The 17,478-nt window shown below is 42.3% G+C and overlaps 1 protein-coding gene across 1 annotated transcript; it reads left to right on the forward strand.

Moving 5' to 3' along the window:
* The first annotated feature begins 297 nt into the window (after window positions 1-297).
* On the forward strand, window positions 298-795 carry LOC118623364 (peptidyl-prolyl cis-trans isomerase A-like). Its single transcript, XM_036250851.1, has one exon. It carries the CDS (start codon window positions 301-303, stop codon window positions 793-795), a length of 495 nt encoding a protein of 164 aa, XP_036106744.1. The 5' UTR covers window positions 298-300.
* Window positions 796-17,478: the final 16,683 nt, after the last annotated feature.

Below are 17,478 nucleotides of genomic sequence, written 5' to 3' on the forward strand. Positions count from 1 at the left end.
TTGTCTAGGAGTTGGGGAGCCCTGAAAAGACTTGTTAGTTTTCCTGTAAATCATATTCCTTCTGTTTATTGCAATGGAAAGATGAGTCACGTGGTCAATTGAAGCTTGGATTCAGGGTGTCATTGTATAGGAAATTTACAGAAGATGCCACCTCAGGGTTATGTATACATTTTTTATGACAACGCTTAATTTTACTTAGAATATTTTAAGCAGTTAATATTATGATTTATGCAAATTCTTAAAAATGGCCCAAAATAGGCCTTGCAGATGCTGCCGTGCCAGAACCGCTCAAGCTCAGCCATGGTGAACCCCACCGTGTCCTTCCACATCACCGTCGATGGCGATCCCTTGGGCCACCTCTCCTTCAAGCTGTTTTCGGACAAAGTTCCAAAGACGGCAGAAAACTTTCCTGCTCTGAGCACTGGGGAGAAAGGAATTGGTTATAAAGCTTCCTGCTTTCACAGAATTATTCCGGGATTTATGTGCCAGGGTGGTGACTTCACACACCATAATGGCACAGGCGGCAAGTCCATCTATGGGGAGACATTTGATAATGAAAATTTCATCCTGAAGCACACAGGTCCTGGCATCTTGTCCATGGCAAATGCTGGACCCAGCACAAACGGTTCCCAGTTGCTCATCTGCACTGCCAAGACTGAGTGGTTGGATGGCAAGCATGTGGCCTTCGGCCAGGTGAAAGACGGCATGGATGTTGTGACAGCCATGGAGAGCTTTGGGTCCAGGGATGGCAAGACCGGCAAGAAGGTCACCATTGCTGACTGTGGACAATGCTAATAAATTTGACTTGTGTTTTAGCTTAACCACCAGACCATTCCTTCTGTAGCTCAGGAGAGCACTTCTTCACCCCCATCTGCTTGGAATGTTCCATAACATTCATGCACTTGCCACAATTCATTGGGTTCCATTTTTTCTTTACTCCTTCCAAGTCTAGCTGGATTGCAGTTAAGTTTATGGTTATGAAATAAAAACTTAACAATTTGTAAAAAAAAAAAAAAAAGGCACAAAATAAAGGGAAAACAAGAATGACAGTGTGTGAAGGGACTAAAGTCACTGACCTAAAATCACTTTCACCCCCAACCCTGTCTTTCCTGATGCCCTTCCCTTATATGGCCTTGCATTTCTTTGGGTAACCCTGCTCCTCTCCATGTGATGCGTGTGACTCTCAATCACTCTCCATAGCCCTCCACCAAGTAGGCAGGTGACTCACCTGGCCAATCACAGCCTTTCCTGAGAATGAAGCCACAATCACAGAAGTGGTACACACACCTTATTTAAGCCCTTTGACCTTTCCTGTATTTATGAGCCAGTAAATGCCCACCCCCCACAAAACTATTCCTTTGTTTAAACCAGGGTGAGCTGGTCTCCTATCACATGCATCTAAAAAGGTCCTGAATAATGGGAACCATCTTTTATTTAAACCCCATTTACTCTCTTTTTTTTTTTTTTTCACACTATCTGCTATTCACAGCTACCTTTAAACAAAATCTCCTTGATGATTTGTTGTTATAATCTTCTTCTAACATCTATAAAATACACATCTCACCTAGGTTCTGGGAGTTCACGATACTGACCCATCCTTTTTAGCAATGTTTTCTAAACCTGTCTGATAAACCACCTTGCAAGGAAGGGTCCTTGTTAAAATACCAATTTCTGGGTCCCACCGCAGAAAGCCTACTGAATTAGATTCTCCAAGGAAGAGAGATAAAAGTCTGTATTTTTAACAAGCATCACAAGTGAGCCTTATAAGGTAAATTTAGGAAATACTGCCCTACAGCAACATTTGTCCTGAACTTAAATCCTTCCTGAAAGAAAGCCTCCTTCCTATGGCTCTTTGAACTTCTGAACCCTTTGAACTTTTCTCTGGAGTGAATCGGTTTTCTTCTGAACACCTCTGATGAGGCGAATCTCTCTGACTACTTTTCTTTTTATAAGCGCTCTGTGGTGATAGTCATTCAACTTAGCTGATTCCAATATAATCAATCAAGTTAAAGCTGTGTGAGCTCATTATTTAGGAAATTCATGGAAAGAACTCCAGCTGTAGAATTAGGTCAACCTGGGTTAAAATTCCCCATTTAGATAAACCTGGGTATGAATTCCTACAATGTATTTAATAACCACATTAACTTGATTTCTTAAATATGCGCACCCCCAATTTTGTTAATGTATACAGTTAGAAGAACATGGCACAGGGTAGAATGTCCACACCACACTGATAACAGAATACGAGTTGAAGAACACTCTTGCTTAATATTTTTTTACATAGCAGTTTTTATATTTTTTTTCTTAGTTTCGTGAATGGAGAAAAGCAAACCAAGGTAACACAGAAAACTTTGCTCAAGTAAAATTTCAAGATAATTTATGATGCTACCCTCAGTAAAAAAGATAAAGTAATGCTCAATAAATAGTAGCTTTCCTTCTTTTTAAATATAATTGGCTTTAAGCAGCTCTTATTTACTTTCATACAAAGCCAACAGACAAAAACAAAGTTAACAACAAGCTGTCAAAGGAAGGAAAATCACACTGAGTCATTAATCTTCTTAACTGAGGTTCCTATTAAAATAATAAGGGCTCCCCCCCAATTTCACTCTTTCCTTTCTTATTTCATGAAGCACAAACTAATGATAAAAGCAGTACATTCCTAAAACTGAGCAGAGAAAAGCAGATTGCTTTCTACCTGCTATATGGATTTTTATCTATCACTCAATCAGAGTCACCTACAAAACCGTTTTGTTTATCTTTTTTTTTTATTTTTTTTTATCCTCACCCGAGGACATTTTTCCATTTTTTGTACAGATAGAGTGGGAGGGAGAGAGAGGAAGAGAGAGAGAGAGAGAAACATCGACGTGAAAGGGATACATCGAGTTGCTGCCACCCGCACGACCAACCAGGGCCGGGGACTAACTGCATCCAAGGTACATGCCCTTAGCGGGAACCGAACCCGGGTCTCTCTGGACCGCAGGCCGATGCTCGAACCGCTGAGCCAAACCGGCCAGGGCCGTTTTGTTTATCTTATTAATTACTTTGACTCTCTACTTTCTCTGGCCTACTGGGGCTCTTGTCCAATTGTCCTGCTGACAAGAATTAGTGGGGACTCATCTGAGAGGCTGTGTTAGCCACTGGAAACCATGATCACCACCTCTCTGAGTCCCAATTTTGCTCACCATGACAGCCCCAAAATGATTATTTCATGCCCACTCAAGCATTCTGGAAAATATCTAACCTGCTCACTCAGAAAGTAAGAATTTATGACAACAATACGTAACCATTTGATTCATATTATCATTACAGGAAAGCAGATACAATTTTCTTGAGAAGTAGAAAATAATTTGTTTTTATTGCTCTAAACTTGAATATGCAAGACAGCAACTGAGAAATCTGGAAATGTAAACTGTTCTCAACCTTGATGCCCATTTTAAAATCCCTTCTTGTCTGTAGATTCCTGTGTCCCAGAGCACAGCTATATAAGAGCTTTGCAATCTCTCTCTGAGAGGTAGTCTGAACATATAGCTTACTATATTATGTTATTATATAATTACACAGATTTAGATAGAATATTTTTACAGAGAGTGTTTATATAATGATCTTAGTTGCTATGCTCCTTGCTTATGAATGCTAAAGAGAACATCAAGATAACACAGAAAACCTTACTCAAGTAGAAATAAGAGATATTTTGTGCTGGCTATCTAATTAAAAACACAAATATTTTATCTGGGAAAATGCTTCCATGCCCTGAGAAGAAGGTTGATTGGTACATATTGAGAGAACTACAGGAAAGTAAGTAGATAAATGAACTTCAAAACAACAAAAAATGTACAGAAGAGTTTATCTCTGCTCTCAGCAATGAAAATCTGAAACTAGCAGAAACTTTTTATCTTAATGTAACACATTATAAAGCTCTGTGTAATCATGTGTCTGCTTCCAACTCAAGCAGGATACTTAGAAAGACAAATGCCTACATATTTCTTTCACTTACTGCAAATCTTTATTCACTGGTTCTTCTCTTTCTAAAATTGTTCTGTTTGACTGGTATTGCCAGCCGTTGTTTCTCTAACACTGTGTTTAAAAGCATATTGGGATCTTGCTGCTGCTGGCTGCAATTTCGATCTTCAGGTGGGAGTTTCAAACCATGCTGACGGCTAGTATCTAAACACCGTTTTTCATCACAGTTGGCTAACATAATATCTTATAATCAAGGTGGTAATTTTTATGCAGTGCCTGAGGGGACTGTGATGAATGATGTGTTCAAAGCATACAGCACAGTACAGCCAGCCAGTGTGGCTCAGTAGTTGAGCATCAACCCATGCACCAGGAGGTCGCCAGTTTGATTCCTGGTCAGGGCACATGCCCAAGTTGTGGGCCAAATCCCCAGAGGGGGTCATGCAGAAGGTGGCCAATCGATGTTCTCTCTCACTGATATTTTTATCTCTCTCTCCCTCTCCCTTCCTCTCTCTCTTTAAAACCAATAAAGAAAAAACATTTTTTTTAAAAAAACATACAGAACAAGCACAAATAATAATAGCGCAAGAGTACCCTAAAGTGCTAAGGCTTGAATGAAAAGTTTTTAATCAATGAGCTGAAAAGAACAACAATCTAGAAAGCAAAAGCCACAGCCAGCCAAGATCCATATCTGTTCCGCATTTGTTGGTCCTTCTGCAAGGAAAGCAACGTGATGTGGGATGCATGAACTGAAGGAGTGGAGCAGAGCAGTATATATAGTGTGATTATCTAATTAAGAAATATTACATCAGTCATTCAGCCCAGATGATAGATGGGAACATTGTCTCTGTTAACACTTTCTTCCTGCAAAAATTAGAGAGTTACACCGCACTTTGTTAAATTACCAAAATGATAAATACTTGGACCACAGGAGTTCAGTACCTCACAGCACTGCTTTGACTGAGTTATGCTTCAACAATGCCTTCAGCATCATGAAATATTGCTATAAGAAACAGTTAAAGGAAATTTGCCTTTGCATTTGCTGTTTGAAAAATGGTTGGGAAGATTATCAAATCGATCACTCCATGTCTCCTATAAAGAAAAGCCCTTCTGACAAAGTGTATTCTAGAAAATGCTGCCAGAAAAACATTATCTTTTCTAAGGCCTGTCCTTCCTGTTTTTAAATAAGAAAAAAACACGTATTGTATTTCCCCTTTTGCACTGACTGCCAGGCATCTCACAAGTAAGTAGGAAGTTCAATATGACAACAAATGAACCCCTATGGCATCATTTTGCATTCTTTATTTTTCCATAATTGTGATTTTCTGTTTCTATTTGATTATCTTTTCATTAACATTGTAAAGGCGACTTCAAATTATTTTAGGGAAAGGAGTGTTATTAGTAAATCCTACTGGTTATCAGTAAATGTGGCAAAAGCTACTTCCAATTCTTTTGGGGCAAGAACTGGAATCAGTAAACTCAGTTATCCAGAGAGCGCTTACAGGACAACAGTGACTCTGAGACACAGCTGATAACCAAAAAAGTAAAATAAAAGGACTCTAAATGGTTTGAATCTAGTCACAAATGCTTTGAACCAAAGAGCACACATGTGGGTGCCAGGCAAAGGCCTCTGTCCTTCACCTAAAGCTTGTTTAACTTCATTTAGAAAGAATCCTGACAAGTTTGGTTATCATGTTCCTTAGGACACAGGAAATAAGAAGGAGTGAGAAATTGCTAAAAGTAGCCACACTGTTCACAATGATGCTTTGCAGTTGACCATAGGGAAGAGGGTCAACAGTTAAAATGCAGTCAAAAGAAGTCAAACCCATGCTAATCCCCAGCCATTTCATGAGTCTCTCCAAGCGTGGTCCTGAAGCACTTCATTATAATCACCGGGACTTCTGTTAAAAAGGTGAGTTCCCGAGCCCGGAGTCAGTCTTCAGGGGTTGAGCATCAGCAGCTCCGCACCCCTCAGCAGGCCGCAGGGCCTGACCAACACAAGCCCAGACACATCCAAGATTATTTCAGAACCTCCCTCCTTGGAAGGCATATGATCAATTTTAGAAAGGTTATCCTTTAAAAGTGTTCATATGCAAGCATTTTACAGAGTTTTGTTATCTTTATGTAGAGCAAGACCAATTATCAGTACATGCAGGTAACTGAAGAATTGTGACTCAAGAACTGTGAGGGGCCTGCGGTTTTTACCTGGTTGCCAGCTAAGTAGGCCGGCCACAGCTTCGTGCTGGCAGGCGTCTGAGACCCCCGGGTCAGAGACAAAGGACTTCATTACTCACAGCTGAGCAAGAAGCACAGGTTTCTTATTTGTGCCCGTTCCTTCCACCCCAAGTTCCGCAGGGGTGATGCACAGGGGCCCAGGTGTGTTTGTGGCACCGCTGAGGAAGCTCAAAGGCAGGCATCCCCAATTTTTTATAATGAGAGGAGGCATTGTCCTTATTACCCTGGACAGTAAGCAAGCCTGCTCTCTGCTCCAGAGAGACACTGTCTCTGTTCCCCAATACTGTTCACTACACAACTCTCCTTACACAGAGAGCCTGGAATAAAGACCGTCAGTGTGTCTGCTCACAAAATGTGCAGAACTAAAGGCCCACACAGCAATGTCTCCCAATAGTGGCCTTTCTCTTTGGACTCTGGAATAGTGTACGTCTTCTTTTTAAAAAACAGGGATTTGCCCGGCCGGTGTGGCTCGCTGGTTAAGTGTCAACCCACGCACCAAGAGGTTGCGGGTTCGATTCCCGGCCAGGGTACATACCCAGGTTGTGGGCCTAATCCCCAGTGGGGGGCGTGCAAGAGGCGGCCAATCAGTGTTCTCGCTCATCAATGTTTCTGTCTCTCTCTCCCTTTCTCTCTCTGAAATCAATACAGAAAAATAAATAAATAAAATAAAATACAGTACTTCCGGTCAAGATGGCGGCGTCCTCCCACAACCACATCCAAGTTACAACTAAACTACAGAACAACCATCATTCAAAACCACCTGAAATCAAGCTGAAGGGAAGTCCTACAACTACGGAATTAAAGCAGCAGCCGCATCCAGACTGGTAGGAGGGGCGGCGGCGCGAGGGGCGGTGGCGGCTAGAAGGGCTGGTCCCACACCCACATGTGGCCGATAAAAATCAGGAGGACACCTCAGCTGGAAAGGTCCTTCCTGAGGACTGAAGGTTCCCCGTCCCACACCAGTGCCCCGCTCAGGGTTCCAGTGCCAGGAAGAGAATCCCCATCACTTCTGGCTGGAAAAACCAGCGGGAACTGAGGCTCAGGGAAGCTGAAGCAGCTGGAGCCCCAGGCAGCTCCTTAAAGGGCCCGCGCACGGACTTATCGGACTCTCTCCCTGTAAGCTCGGAGGGGAGGCAGCTCGAGGGGCGCCAGAGACACACAGGGAGGAACTGAGCTACTTGGCACTGGAGTGAGGGCTGGAGAGGGGGCTTTCTCTGGGACAAACGTGCTGTCAGAGGCCTTTGTTCCTTTGGTGAGCCCTTCCCTGGGGCGGCAGACAGTCTCCATATCTGGGATTCCAGCAACCTGGCTCACACTGGTAGCCCCGCCTTGCTGACTCCCTGAGGCCCCACCCAACTTTCAAGCCCACCCCACCCAACTTTCAAACCCACCCAAGCTGTTGCCACTTGCTTAACCATAGGATTGGCCTGTCTTGGATCCTGCTTCAGGTTTTTCCTAAATTCTTTCAAATGAGCAGCATCTGGTCTCAACTAGCCCCATACCTCTCGTTAAGTAATACACAGAAACAAACACAGGGAGGCAGCCAAAAGGAGGAGACAAAGAAACAGGTCCCAAATGAAAGAAGAGAACAAAACCCCAAGAAAAGAACTAAGCGAAATGGAGATAAGCCAACCTAACAGATGCTGAGTTCAAAATACTGCTTATAAGGATGCTCAATGAACTTAGTGAGAACCTCAGTGAACTTAGGGAGGGCCTCAAGAGCATAAAAAAGGACCAGTCAGAAATTAGGATACACAGTTAGAATTGAAGGAGGCATTAACTGAAATAAAGAATAATTTACACAGCTTCAATAGTAGAGTATGTAAATCCAAGAAGCAAACCATCGATTTGATGGAAAAAACGCCCAATCAGAATAGCAAAAAGAAAAAAGAATCCAAAAAATGAGGATAGCTCTGGGACAACCTCAAGCATGCCGACATTCGCATCTTGGGGTGCCAGAAGGAGAAGAGCGAGAACAAGAAATCGAAAACCTGTTTGAAATAATAATGGCAGAAAACTTTCCTAACTTGGTGAAGGAAACAGACATACAAGTCCAGGAAGCACAGAGAGTCCCAAACAAGATGAATCCAAAGAGGCCCACACCAAGACACATCATCATCAAAATGCAAAAGGTTCAAGACAAAGAGAGAATCTTAAAAGCAGCAAGAGAAAGGCAGCTAGTTACATACAAGGGAGTTCCCATAAGGCTGTCAGCTGATTTCTCCAAAGAAACTTTGTAGGCCAGAAGGGAGTGGTGAGAAATATTCAGTGATGAAAAGCAACAACCTACAACCAAGATTATTCTATCCTGCAAAGCTGTCATTTAGAATCGATGGCTATATAAAGACTTTCCCAGACAAGAAAAAGTTAAAGGAGTTCATCACCACCAAACCGTTATTATATGAAATGATGAAGGGTCTTTTTGAAGAAAAAGACAAAATATATGAACAAACAAAATGGCAATGAATACATATCTATCAACAATGGAATCTACAAACAAAATGAACAGGTAGTACAGAAACATTCTCACAGATACAGAGAACATTTTGTTGGTTGCCAGATGGGAGGGGGGTTGTGGGAATGGGTGAAAAAGGTGAAGGGATTAAGAAGTACAAATTGGTTGTTAGACTGACAAACCTCAAAGGGAAGTGAGGTGGGGTGTCGTGGGAAGAAATAAACCAAAGAACTTATATGCATAACCAATGGACACAGACAATAGTGTGGGAAAAGGTGGGAGGGAGGCAGGAGTGGGGAGGAGGGGATCAATGGGGGGAAAATGTGGAACATCTGTAATACATTTTACATTCAACAATAAAAATTTAAAAAGTAATAATAAATTAAATAAATAAATAAATGAAATACAGGGGTTTGTTTACTTCAACAAGAAAACATTTTCTTTTCCTCCTGTCTCCATGCTCTACTCCATTGTCTTTACACTGCAGCGCTCCAGGTCATACTACTGCTCTTCTCTGCCTGCAATCTCATCCAACCTCCTAGTTTAAGTAGCATTTATTTTGTTGCCAACTCCCAAATTTGTTTCTTCAGCCCAGAACACCCTCTGAACTCTAAACCTATGTGTCTGCCTACTCGATATTCCCACTTGGATGTCTAATCATACTCAAACTTGAGATCCGCATTCTACCTGTGTTCTGGTATAGACCTCCTTACAGTTGACTGGCAACTCTGCCCTTCCAATTGCTCAGGCCAGATACCTTGGAGCCATCCTCGACTCGTCTCTTCCTCTCAGCCCATATTCAGTCTGTCAGAACATACGGTGAGTTTAATCATTAAAGCACATCTCTCCACTGCCATTGGTACCTCCCTGATCCACCATCATCTCCTCGAAGGCTTAAATAGGTTCCCCAACCTCCTCCCAACACACACACACATACAAAGTCTATTTTAAAAGTCAGATCACTTCGCCCCTCTGCACAGAAGGCTCAGTTGAGTTCATGAGAGCCATCCTCCGCCCCCATCTCTCTGCTGTCTTTATCACTCTCTTCCTCCAGTCACACTCACCTCTCTGTTCCTTGAACAATCTGAGGCAGACTCACACAGTATTCATTTCCTATTGCCCCTGTAACAAATGACCACAAACTTAGTGGCTTAAAACAACACAATTTATTCGTTTACAGCCTAGAGAGCTGAAGCCTGAAATCAGTTTTACTGGGCTAAAGTCCAGGAGTCAGCAGGGCTGGTTCCTTCTGGAGTCTCTACGGGGAAAATCCACGTCCTTGCCTTTCTCGGCTTCCAGTGGCCACTTGTATTTCTCGGCTTGTTGCCCGTCTCCGTCTTGAAAGCACCTCACGCCAACCCCTGCTTCTACCATTGTGTTTCCTTCTCCTCTGACTCTGCCTCCTCCAGTGTCCCTCTCCCAAAGAGAGCTATGATGACTGTGGGTCCATGAGGATAACCTAGATAATCTCCCCATCTCAACATCTTTAATTTAATTACATCTGCAAAGTCCCTTTTACCATATAACATTCACAGGTTCTGGGCATTAGGACATGAACATATTTGGGAAGGGGGAGGGGTGTTATTCAGCCTACCACACCCACCTCAGGTCTTTGCAGGGGATAGTCTCTTTGCATGGAACTCTCTTCTTCTAAGTATCCACCTGGCTGATTCCCTCACCCCCTTCAAGTCTTCTCGCAGGGGTCACCTTCTCAATGAGGTGAATATCGACTCCCTTATTTTAAATGGCAACAATCAACAGCTCCTCACATCGGTATTCCTGATTCCTCTTGCTCTCTCCCCTTACTTTACCTGCTCGAACTTTTCCTCATAGCACTTTTCACCTTTCAACATACTTTTCAATTTACTTATTTGTTGTCTGTCTCCTCACACTAGAAAGTACGCTCAGCTGCTTTTGTTGCTTTGTTCGTGAGTATATCTCAAACACATAAATAGTACCTGGCACATATCAGGAGTTTAATCAGTGTTTGTTGAATAAGTAAATATGTCATAGTGTTATCAGAGAATTGTGTGGTTTGCCTTTCTCCATTGCTAGTGGGAGTGGGGTTCTTGGGGCATCACTGTAATCGCATCTCCGGAGGCCCGCATGGGAAGATGAAATGTGGTGAAAAGCTTTATTTGCGTGAAGTCATATCCCTCGGTTTGCAAAGTCCCATTTGCTTTAAAACAGTCCTGGAAGAGGGGTAGCTGGGGATTCAGCAGAGCTAAAAGCAAAGCCAATGTCCAGCGTTTCCGTTCCGTGGTGGTGTTAAGTCTGGCGTAGCATCGGGCTAGTCACCGTCCATTGTGTGGGGTCCACTTGGCTGTGGGCCACGTGGGCGAGTGCAGAGAATGAGAGCCCGGCAAGCAGGAGTCAGGCACCAGCAGCAAGGGGGCAAAAGAGAGAACTCCCTTGTTCAGGAGTTTAAATATCAAATCGGCCTGTGCTTGCAGGGTCCACGCCTTTTCTGGCCACTGATTCGTTCCCATGTGTGACTGACAGGCAAGCCCCTGCCCACATCACCCAGACTTCACTGGGCACCTGTCTATTGTCCAGTCCCTTTCCCCAGCGATCTGCAAGGAACAGGCCTAGAGAGTGTTAAAGTGCAGCTTCCTGGCAAAGCTGTGCACGTGGCATGCCTATTTATCTGGCCTTCCCTTTGCTCCTTTCCTTTCATCAATAAGCAGGTTATTACAACAATATCAATAGACCTTATAAACCTAGAACACCAAAAAAAAGTCACATTTTTAAATATCGAATAATAATAGCTCAGGCTCCTACCAGTCTCAATTTCAGAAATTAAACTCTTACCACATCCTTTTCAACATTAGGTACCAAATGCTTCATGAGAAGTCTCCTCTGCTGGGCACATCTATCTCCCATTGCTACTGCCATGATACTTCCATCCTTCCTTCCTAAACACAGGAGAGTCCTGCCCCCAATTCTCCACAGTTCAAAACCAGACCAACATTTTTAACAGTGACTGAATAACTAAGGGACAAATCAAAGAGAGGCTTTAACTGCTACTGGAAGTGACCGCTCTCCTTAGAACCAAAAACCACAAACTCAACTTCAGAATCTCTTGCCTGGTTCCCATAATTCCTTCAGGTCACAGAGGCCAGCTTACCTTTTCCACCACAAGGGAGGTTCAGAAACTGTCTTCACCCCATAGTCCAAGCAAAACTAGTCATCTAAAATTTGCCTCTGAAAATGTTTATTTCTCTACCCCTGCACTGGCCTCTTCCCATAAGGGATTTATAAGGGATATATCATCTCCAAATCTATGGAGCTTAATCTTGCCCTATGAGTTGTAATAGAACAATGGACTGTAAAGGAATAATCATTATAATCAAATAATTGCACATTTTTTAAAGTCTAAGGTTATTCAATTTTAAACAACATCCTTTGTAGGGCTTCAAGAGAACAGTCCAGAAAAGTAAGCTTCAACCTCAGTTCAGTCGCTGTTAGGTCCCTCTCCCAGTCTGAGCTGTCCGTCCACATTCCTCGCTGTCATGGTGGTGGCCCTCTGATCCTGGGCAAGTGCTTGGACAAGGGCAGGAGCGAGAGCACACACGCAATCCCCGCAAAAACAAACAATAATTTTCAGGGAGCTACACTTAGAGAAAAAATAGTTCTCTAAAGAAAACATGAAGGGCCCTGGCCAGTTTTGCTCAGCGGTTAGAGCATCGGCCTGCGGTCCCGAGAGACCCGGGTTCGGTTCCCGCTAAGGGCACATACCTCGGTTTCAGTTTGTCCCCGGCCCTGGTTGATCGTGCGGGTGGCAACCACTCGATGTGTCCCTTTCTCATCGATGTTTCTCTCTCTCTCGCTATTCCTCTCTCTCCCTCCCACTCTACCTGAACAAAAAATGGAAAAATGTCCTCAGGAGAGGATTAAAAAAAAACAAAAAAACATGAAGGATATTTGATTTTCATGACTATTCAAAACTCTCCCCATCTCCATGAAGCATCTGCTGTCAGGTCTTCACATCACCTCTAGGCCTTCCCCAACTATAGTGGAGGTGCTGGGGAGACAACTTTTGAAAGAAGGTTTTCATTTGCATATCTAAAAACCTTGCTCAAGAGATTTTTGCCAAAACAAAGGAGCGGTTTACCTTCAAAGCTGAATTCAAATTGCCCCCAGAAGGCTCCAAGGCTTTTAGTTTGACAGGTTTTTATAACTTAAAGGAGAAAAAAAAGGGCGGGGTCCAGGCTACAGTCATTCAGTTTTATTAAAGGTAAGTAATACTTTTTCAAGAGATATTAAAACGATGTTTAAAATGCAAAAAGAATTTTTAAATAGCAACATCCTTCTAAAAGATTTTTAAGTGATTGTCTGCAGAACTCTGAGCACTGTACTTGATGAAGTGGGTACCCACTGAACAGCTGTCTCTGAAGGGACATGTGCCACATGCAGAAGTGACAAATAGAAGAGGAAGGTCCAGAAGTGGAGTGACGGCTCACGGGTAAAGTATTCCTTTTTGAGGGGTAATGGATGTGTTCTAAAATTAGATAGTAAAAGTAGCTGCACGACTTTGTGAATATACTGAAAACCACTGAACGGTATAACTTAAAAGGGTGAATTTTATGATATGTGAATGATATCTCAATAAAGCTATTATTGAGTTAGAGACAACTGAAAGTGAATCTCATATCAATCTTTCCTTGTAGATTTATGCATCTTTGAACTAGAAAGAACCTTAGAATTTTATTTTCACTTGTGTTTGAGAAAAGACAACCAGTAAAATGTCTTACTTTGACTAATGAAATGTATCATATGAATTGTCCTAACCTTCCTGTGAAGATCAGATTATATAAAGCAAAGTGCTTTGGAAAGAACTGGCCCTGTAAATATAGAATATGATATTGTTCTCATTTTTTACAGCATTAAAGGGCATAAAGAAAAGAAGTCTGTGACTTTTCTTTTTGGCCTTTCCCACCAGCTTTCCATGCAACTTTAAAATTTAAATCATCTTCTCTTCCCCTCCTAAGTGGGAATATTAGAATATTATATGAGAAGGCTTTAAAGCATGGAGAAAAAGCCTAGCTGGCTAAAAGTGTTCACTGACTGAACTTGTTTCAAAAGTCCACTTGCCCACCCCCCCCTTCATCCATCAAGGTGGGGCGGAAATCAATGTTTTGTTTTTTAGTGTTGTCAAAGGCATTAGCTAAATTGCTAAAAGCATATGAGAGTGATATGGATATATATTTACCTTCTGAATTATTGACTGGGTATTAAAGCAGTAATCCAGATATCTTTTCTTACATGGGCTCTATTGGTAAAACAGGAACAGTGTAAGCAACCCACTCTCCTATTTTGAGGGCTTAAGAAGAATTCTACAATATTAGAAAAATGATTTAACATTAAAATTGGGGGGAGAGGGGGGTCTATGGAAATAGGCCTGTGTGATCCCAAAAGGAATGGGAGGAAAAAATGAGATCACAAAGTTAAATACTCAGTTCCTAGGGGAAAAAACAGAACCTAACCATTTCTCACCACTCCAGTCAAGTTTTCATTAAGTGCTGGTGAGGTTACTAAAGAAAAAAGCTAGACCAACAAGGTTTCTGATATGCCACTCTAAAAGAAACTTTAAAGTGATGGTTAGTTGCTTTATCCTGCTCAAAATCTACTTCTTTGGGCTGCATATCTAACAAGGGCTCTTCAGAGCTGTTATATTCACTTATCTCTCCTCTAATGACTTCACGCTGAGTGAAATACCAGAGTGTAGCCTTAACTTACTAGCTGACTTGCACACTCTGGAAGGAGCATTTCATAAGCCCAACATAATGTAGCTACTGTATAGACATTTTATTTATTTATTTTTTTTAATTCTCACCTGCGGACATTTTTGCATTTATCTTCAGATACAGTGGGAGGGAAAGAGGGAGGAAGAGAGAGAGAGAAACATCGATGTGAGAGAGTCACATTGAGTGGTTGCCTCCCACACAACCTCAACCGGGGCCGGGGACAAACTGCAATCGAGGTACATGCCCTTAGGGGAACTGAACCCAGGACTCTCTGGTCCACAGGCCAACACTCTAACCACTGAGCCGAACCAGCCAAGGCTGTATAGACATTTTAGTAATAACCACTATGGCTGTTTGCAAAAATACAAGAGAACATTGAAAGGTCTGAGCCAGCGGGAGATCACATCTACAACACAAGGCCAATGTAGAGCGAAATGGCTTTATTGCATGTGCCTGGGTGCAGGCGGGCTGAGCCTAGAATGGTTCAGCCCCAAATCAGGATTGGGGTGTCGGTTATACACATTCGTCCCTCGTCACTTCACACTTCGACTTTCGCAGCTTCACTCTATCGCAGTTTTTTAAAATATATTAATTAAAAAGTTGATCAAGCCCGGCCAGTGTGGTTCAGTGGTTGAGTGTCGACCCATGCACCAAGAGGTTGTCGGTTCGATTCCTGGTCAGGGCACATGCCCAGGTTGTGGGCCTGATCCCCAGTGGGGAGCATGCAGGAGGCAGCCAATTGATGTTCTCTCTCATTGATGTTTTTGTCTCGCTCCCTCTCTCTTCCTCTCTCTCTAAAATCAATAAAGAAAAAAAATTGTTTTAAGTTGATCAAGACAGTGAAAATGATACAGTATACACCCAGCTGTGTCAATTATACACCCCTGTATTACAATTAAAATTAAAATTACTGTACATATAGACTGTAGGCATATGTATTTGAGCACCCCAGGAATCTTTCAACCCCAGGTACAACCACTAGAGTCTGGAACAGATCAACCGTGATAAAGGAGGGATGACTATACCCTACTCTTAGCTTCCGGCAGTTCCTGCTGATGTACTTTTTCTGGCCCCTTTTCTACTTTGCAGTAGGACTGGTCTGGTATCTCGTCCAGCATCTACTGGGTTATCCATTGCCTTGCGGATAATCCAGATAATCCTTATCTGTACTCAACAAAAGGCTGAGCAAAGGTCATGCAAGCAACATAATTTCCACAGTTTCTGTCTTTTGCAAACTTTTACCTTCACCTTTTAAAACATTACTGACCCTTTAAAAAAATTTCCCAGAGAGGGTTCCCGAAATGATTCTTAAGAAAAATGTAGAATTTCACAAAGACAAAAAAATCAAGTTTGAAAGAAGCCCCTTAGAAGAGAGGAGGCCAGAATCATAAGGCAAAGGCCACGTCATGCAGAGCCCTTTGGGCTATGGGAAGGAGTATGGATTTCACCCTACAAAGCAGCCCTTGCAAGGCCATTGAAGAGTTTACCACCAGCACAGATAATGTGTTAATTGCGTAGAATCACCTTTTCTGAAATTTCTATACATCTCAGTCAGACTTTATAAGTTATTTTAAAGTGAGATTTTTTTTTTCTAGAAAGTTGGAAAATATGACTATGAGATAATTATGCTGTAAACCATTGCTCTGTGGCTTATTACACTTAGACCTGCTTGCTTTCTGTTTTATAGATACTTAATTGTTTTTGTCTGTTGTTTTGTGTGCCTGTTTATGTTTAACAGTCTAAAGTTACTCTACTGTTACCATAGGCAGTGGAGCATGAGTCTGGCTGGCCACTTTGGAGGGCTGGCCACACAGAAATCCAGGGGTACACAGGGACTCCAACCTGCTCCCCCTGATATGCAGGCACTGTGCCAGCAAGAGGCAGACTGAGAACTGCAGCATCTCCAGGCTTCCTGATGGTGGGTCCTGCAGCCCCACCCTCCCCATTATCATAGACACTCAGGGATCACCGGGGAGTTGTGGGGAGGGAAGATAGGAAGGGGGTGGGGGAGGGAGGAGTCTCTCCCATTGGCCAAGATGGCTCAGGAGAGGTATTTACACCAGTGTGCAAAAAGCTAGAAAGATGAATGGACAGGGCCCTAATGCACCAAAAGCTACAAAGATGAATGGACAAGACCCAGAGTGAGGGGCAGAAAGCTAGACAGATGCATGGATAGAAAAAAAAAGCCTTCCCCTTTCAATCCCTATAAAAACCGTGGGCTTGAGCAGGAAGGGCAGATAGTCTTTGAGATGGCAGCCCACCATTCTCCCAGGTCACGGCACCTGAATAAAACCTCTTTCCTTTGGCACCAGCACCTATCTCATGAGTTTGGCTTTTGTTGTGGCAGGTGGCCGACCCTGCATTTTCAGTTACACGATTACTACATTTATGATAATCAATTTGATAATCATTAGACACCAATTATTCTGTTTGTTCCATAACAGATTATTTATTATGCACACACATTGTATTTCATCCAAATAAATTTTAGCCAGATACAAGTTAAGGCTTTAAAAATTAGCCTTTTATAAACAGGAAGCCAGCTACTTAGGTAAACAAACAATTTAAAAAGCCAAAGCTTCTTCCTTCATACAAAGAGCAGGAAATTGATTACAATCTGGATATGTACTGGGAATCTATCCAATCTTGGTTCCCAGGTCAAGTGATGATATTTGCTCAACATCTATTTAGAAAAAGGTAAATCATCAACTATACCTGGCTCAGCCCCTTAAGGTATATGCTAGGATAGGTTTAATGACATTTAAACTATAGCAGTGCCTGAGCATTTCTGATTATGTAAAAAAGTGTTGCTAACAGGATTATTCCAGAACCAACATTTCACCATGTAAATTGTTCCCTTCATCACAATGTTTTATTTTCAAATTCCAAATACTTCCTTACTACCTTAAGGAAGAGAGAAAATGTTCCGAAGCTCCTCTCATTTATGAGATAAAGCGAAGTCTAACTACATAGTATATTGCACCTGCATATTTTGGATTTGTTTTGATCACAAAACAAAGAAGTCACAGTTTCACTACTTGCAAGCACCTCCAGAAGAATTACTACTAAAGTCACAGCAACAAT

This window comes from Molossus molossus, unplaced genomic scaffold (assembly GCF_014108415.1).
Source record: "Molossus molossus isolate mMolMol1 unplaced genomic scaffold, mMolMol1.p scaffold_m16_p_10, whole genome shotgun sequence".
In the NCBI taxonomy this organism is placed as follows: domain Eukaryota; kingdom Metazoa; phylum Chordata; class Mammalia; order Chiroptera; family Molossidae; genus Molossus; species Molossus molossus.